The sequence below is a fragment of the Elaeis guineensis genome, chromosome 10 (assembly GCF_000442705.2).
Source record: "Elaeis guineensis isolate ETL-2024a chromosome 10, EG11, whole genome shotgun sequence".
NCBI classification, from domain to species: Eukaryota; Viridiplantae; Streptophyta; class Magnoliopsida; order Arecales; family Arecaceae; genus Elaeis; species Elaeis guineensis.
Window position 1 is genome coordinate 72,641,675 of NC_026002.2, and position 6,039 is coordinate 72,647,713.

The following is a 6,039-nucleotide window of genomic DNA, read 5'->3' on the forward strand; positions in this document are numbered from 1 at the left end:
CTAAGATTGGGTAATTTACAACCTGGGGTTAGGGGTGGCAACGAGTCAAGTATGGGTCGGGTTGACCGATACCCATATCCGCCTTGACAGAAAATAACCATATTTGTACCCACCTTGTATCCATCTCGGATCGGTTTGGGATCTAAGGAGGGGTCGGGTCGGGTAGGGTATACCCAAATCGATCTCCCCTTCTCCTTTCCCCATCTCTGCCACCACCCGTGGCCCATCGATCATCCCCAAACCCTTCAAAATATCATGCTTCCACCAAGATTGAGCTCTCAAAACCTCAATGGACCAACTCACACCACCACAACTCGCACAAAATCCCATATGCTTGAGAAAAAACCCCAACCAAAACCTAGAAAATCCCTCCAATCTCCCTCAGGTGCTCTCTTTCCCCAATCGGGACCGACTCACACCGCCAAAACTTGCACAAAATCCCATATGCTTGAGAAAAAACCCTAATTGGAACCTAAAGAACCCCTCTGATCTCTCTCAGGTGCTCTCCTTCCCCATAGATCTTGGAAAAAGAGAATAAAATAAAAAGAAAAAGAATTGAAAAGGAAAAAAATGATCAATCTATGTGGGAAAAGGTCTTACCTGTTAATTTTTTCCATCTTTCCTATGTTTTTTGTTGATTTTTCTTATGTTTTTCCCATGTTTTTTCTCTAGTTTTTCCATCCCCAGGAATCTCGATCGGGTGGGAGGCTTGGAGCAGCCAAATAGGGAAGCTTAGATGATGGCTAGGGTTCCGACTTCTGACATTGGGCCATAGTCGCTAGGGGTGGGGACCCGTCAGGCCGCCACTAGAGGTGGGGGGCAGAGTGGAGACCCACCAGCTGCCGAGCGAGACAGAGAGAGAGAGGGAAGGAGAGAGAGAGAGAGGGCGGTTTTGATGTAAACGAGAGAGAGAGGGGAGCGGGTTTGATGTAGAGAGAGAGAGACAGAGAGACGGGTGGATTTGATATAAACAAGAGAGAGAGGGGGTGCTTTTAAAATTTAAATAAAAGATATATCGGGGTGGGTTCGGGACGGGATATGCCATTATCCGTACCCGACCCAAATTCTTTTCGGATATTTTTTCTAAAACCCATATCTATCCTGTCTCTTAATCGGGTTGGATCGAATTGGATACCCATCAGATCAGAAAAAATTGCCACCCCTATCTGGCATCCTATTCTCCTCTTTAAACTTTAGATTTATGATTCAAAACACCTCCTTTAGGGCCTTGGGGTGGTACATGAAGTGTGTCGAATGAGTATAGTCTGCTTTTGATTCTTTTTGTAGAATATGATATCTGGATCTTTTGCCTGCAGTGTTTGTATTCCATAAACATATGAGTTATAGTGTTATTCTTTTCTGAGTGGTAAAATTGTACCTTTGCAATAGAGAGGTGAATGATTCCTATCACCTTTTCCTTTTCTAGATCTCATTTTTTATATTCTTCATGCTTAATTTGGGAAGTTCTTCAGTTTATAAATTGTCAAGCAATTCATTCTTCCTTTGAGCCATAATCATCCACCTGCTCTCATTAGTGAATGGTTAGAGTCATGATATTTTTGACTTGGGGGTCTGCTTCATCCTTGTTAACTCGATCATAAATTTGCAATCCACAGTCTTAGTCTTCATGATTTTAATATTCAATCTTCTCATTTTCATTCTTTAGTTGTTCCATGATATGATCATCCACTTATACTGCTTTAGCATGGGAGTTGATAGAGGTATGACATTTTGATACCATGCTTTTTATTTTTTGCAAGTTGTTATCCTTGTTACGAGAAAACCTTAGAGAAGATGCATAAAATGGCCTCCTCCTATCAATTTTGTACCTTGGAAGCTGTTCCGCCATAACATGTTTGTCTTGTTTTCCATATGCTTCATTGTAAGTTCATTGCCAAGTGATGAAATTCTGAAACTAATTGCCAGTAGGCTGATTGTTCTCAGTTTTAATCTAGGTAAGACCTCTCATTCGCAGAAACTCTCGACCTTCTAGTAGAAGGTCCTGGGAGAAGCTCTGTTCTCTAGGCATGATTTTTGGGAAATTTCTGCAGCCTTTCAGGAAACCTGGGACCATCTGACATTTGTTGGATGATGACGATCATGATATATTAGTTTTGTTGGTGATCTGTGAAGCAATGTGCAAAAACCTTTTGGAAAAAAAAAGCCTCTAAACTCAGCTCTCCTGACTCAAGAGGTTTTTACACATTTCCTGATGAATTTATCAGGTAAGGAAATTCAAAGATGTTTTAACATACAGACTATAAACATACAGAACATTTGCTGATGAATTTATCAGGTCAGGAAATTCAAAGATGTTTTAACTCGTGCACATATGGTGTCAGGTCTTCTTCTTAAAAACGCACCTTCATTTTTTCCCCTTTTGGTAGAAGACTTCTGTAAGGAGAGATTCTCTTTCTTTGTACTCTTCCATGGATCCTGGGTCCAGTCTTCTCTCTCTCTTCCTCTCTCTCTCTCTCTCCCCCCTTTCTGTGGCAATATCAGCTGGCGGCTAAAATACTTTTTAGGTATACTTTGGAAAGCGCTGTGGAGTTGCTCCACGGTGAAGTTATTTTTGTTGTGCATGTGAAGCTGGTCTTGGATAATGGAAGATCGCTTATTCTCCTGCTGATCATCAAGCATATTTCGTTCTTGTCAGCGAGTGTAATTTTGTGGAACGTTTTACCTGTTGCAAATGCTCTTCGTTGTTGATGTATGTTTTGCTCTGTTTTTTGCGTGGGTTCTAGGCTTGTAGCTTGTTGCCGTTGTGTTGCCTTACCGTCATTGTGGTCGCAGTTGCTGCCCTCCTTTGACCATGCGTATCCTAGTCTCTCCTTCAACATTGTTTTATTAGTTTGTAGGTTGCCTTATCCCACTTTTATCATTTCTTTATCTTGTAATACTGCAATTATGTCTTTCGTGATGATTATTGCTTGCTTTGCAGGTTAAATGCATTGCATTTGGTTAAATCAGAATTAAAATGAATTAGATGAGAATTAGAGTGGTTGTATTTCACAATGCAATTGGTATGTGATTAGAATCAGAAAGGAATAAGATTTAAATATATAGAAGGCGTAGGAATTGGATTTTGAAACATTAGAGTATTTTTATTTTTTCCAAAAATCAAATAGGATTTCTAAAAACTAAATTATTAGAACATTGTTACTCATTTCCATTCTTGTATCAAACATGCCCTTAATTTTTCCTCTTTATTTCTAAAAAGGCTTGTCATTTGAAATAATAACTTTCATTCTAAGCATGATTATTAGTTAGACAGCAACCATATTATGAATGTGTTGTTTGATAGACTCAGTTCAGCCTTTTTTTCCATTCCTATTGATCCTCTGCGCTTGGCACTGCACATGTTGCTAATTTTTTTTAGAGGATCAAGATTAATCAGTGAGTGTATGGATGTAGTGATTCTAAGATACCGCAATACCAAATCTATTAACTTTTCCAAAAGTAATAATATCCAAAGAAAAATACCGAATGTAAAGAAAATAAAAATTACATGCTAAGATAATTCTATTTTCTAGCCGCTGTGTTCATGCCGTGTACTGCAATTCTAGAAAAGTTTGGTGGGTTTCGCATGTGACTAATTGATTACACATCATTACTCTGACCCGTGAAAGGAAGTCTTCGTTTTTGCCTAACCCTATTTCTGCACTCGCGAGGAAATGTTGCACGTTGGTCTTGAATGTCTTCTCAATTCTCATAACCTCGTCTTATTCTATTATTTTGATTAAGATGGGCCATTGCACGTGTTGTGCACGTGCGGCATGCCTGAAATTATGTGAGGCAATTGCTGGCGAGCCATTTCTGTAATTAAAGCGAACGTCGGGGGCTTCTTTTAAACTATGTTCGCCGATTCGCTCGATTGAACCTCATCGGGTATCGGCCGTTCGATATCGCAAATGCCTTGCTAATCCAACGGTTTACGGAGGGCCAGCTCACGAATCCGCGCCAAACGCAATTGTCCAATTATTATCCCTCTCCTCTCCCTATATAATGATCCCTCAAAATCCATTTTTTTCATATTTCTCCTTCCATTCGTTCGCTCTTTCGCTCGCTTTCCCCAAAAGCCCTATTTCGATTTCCAATGGCGCCCAAGGCGGAGAAGAAGCCTGCGGAGAAGAAGGCGGTGGCGGAGAAGGCCCCCGCCGAGAAGAAGCCCAAGGCGGAGAAGCGTCTCCCGAGCAAGGAGGGCGGCGCGGGCGACAAGAAGAAGAAGAAGAAGGCGAAGAAGGGGAGCGAGACCTACAAGATCTACATCTTTAGAGTGTTGAAGCAGGTCCACCCGGACATCGGGATCTCGAGCAAGGCCATGGGCATCATGAACTCCTTCATCAACGACATCTTCGAGAAGCTCGCGCAGGAGGCTTCCAGGCTCGCTCGATACAACAAGAAGCCGACCATCACCTCCCGGGAGATCCAGACCTCCGTCCGCCTCGTCCTCCCCGGCGAGCTCGCCAAGCACGCCGTCTCCGAGGGCACCAAGGCCGTCACCAAGTTCACCAGCTCTTAAGTTTGTGTTTCGGTGTTAGGGTTTTGGTTTGCTCGTTTTTAGGGTTTCTTGTTGACTGCTTTTTTTAAGGCCTGTATTTTGGGTTGGATGGGCGGTGGTGGGTCTTGCTGTAAATGCCTATAAGAGAAAAAGGTTTTTCTTGTTGATTTCAGGCTTCAGGTTTTGTCTCTGGACCACGTTGCGGTTTGCAGTTTTTCCCCCTTTTCAGATAAATATTTGTTCTCGCAGTTTGTTGTTTTGTCGCAGGTAAATGAGCCTCAATTTCTAATTGAGGGGAAATGCGGAATCTGTTTATGTTTGGTTGTAATCTTTTCCATATTTTGTGGGAAAATTTTAATCAAAAATATTTAAAAATTGTTATTGTTGGTCACATAATTTTTAGATGGAAAATAAAATTTTAAAAGAAATAAGAAATTGAAAAGAATTTGTCGGAGTCGAGGTGCATGAAATATTATCTTAAAAATGTGATTCGTCTTCTATGTCCAGATTTTTGGTGATATCGTTGAGATGTTCTTTATACTTGATATTTGATTCTTATTTAGTGTTGATAGGAGCTACAGTAGATTAAATTTTAAATTAATTTTTTTAATTCAGATTTTAATTTATCTTACACACAATATGGATTAAATCGATTTTTATGCAGTTCATGAAAATTTTGTAAGGGTTAATTTAAACTTTTAGTCACGATCTATATGATAATTTTTATATAGGTAAGTCTTCTTAAAGTATTTGTGATATAATATTCTATAGATTTTTTTGTTTTGGACCGATATCGTAGGGATGGAAGATAATTCACTTCAATAATGTATTTTAATATAATTACTCAATGAAAGAAAATTCACTTTTTATCATATTAAATTTTATTCATAAAATTTTTAATCACAAAGGTCGGACAATATACTAATTAATTTTGATGTAATGAGTGAAGAAAGTATTATTCATCAGGATTGTTTCTGAATGAGCGTACGACTACTAATCAATCCATTTATATATCTAAGAGAATCCAGTACATGTGTACAATCAGTTACAACAATTAACAGCCTACAACTAATTTTTCTCGCTTTGCTTGACTATTTTCTTCCAATGGCTTTCAACTACTCTCTTTCAATGGCTACTTATTACTAACTCTTCTCATATCAACTACAACGATCCAGTTTGGCGATCTCGTTTTCAAAATACAACGGATCAACTCAATCTCATTTTCAAGATACAACGGATCAATTTAATCTGATCTTCTTTTCACAAACACGATCATTGAGAGGTTAATCCAAAAAAATTTTTTTTGTTGTCCAAAAAAAAATTCAGAGTCTGTTTGTAGACTCTATCTATAGATTACGAGAAGGTGCCATAGTTCAGAAGGGATGATGTTTTAGAAATATGGTATTTCTTCGAAAATTAATATTTTTTTTTGAATAGTCGTATCTCTTCGAAAAAAATTGTTAAGTTTAAAATAGAATTTTAATGATTTTAAATAATTAAAATTTAAAAGATAAAAAAATTTAATTTTTTTTATTTAT

General features: G+C 38.6%; 1 protein-coding gene across 1 annotated transcript; it reads left to right on the plus strand.

Moving 5' to 3' along the window:
- The first annotated feature begins 3,534 nt into the window (after positions 1–3,534).
- LOC105032844 (histone H2B.3) lies at positions 3,535–4,680 on the plus strand. The gene has a single exon (XM_010907422.4). It carries the CDS (start codon positions 4,097–4,099, stop codon positions 4,520–4,522), a length of 426 nt encoding a protein of 141 aa, XP_010905724.1. The 5' UTR covers positions 3,535–4,096; the 3' UTR covers positions 4,523–4,680.
- Positions 4,681–6,039: the final 1,359 nt, after the last annotated feature.

What these genes read in the sequence shown, in the direction of transcription:
- LOC105032844 (XM_010907422.4), top strand. Translation starts at nt 4,097, where the DNA reads ATGGCGCCCAAGGCGGAGAAGAAGCCTGCGGAGAAGAAGGCGGTGGCG.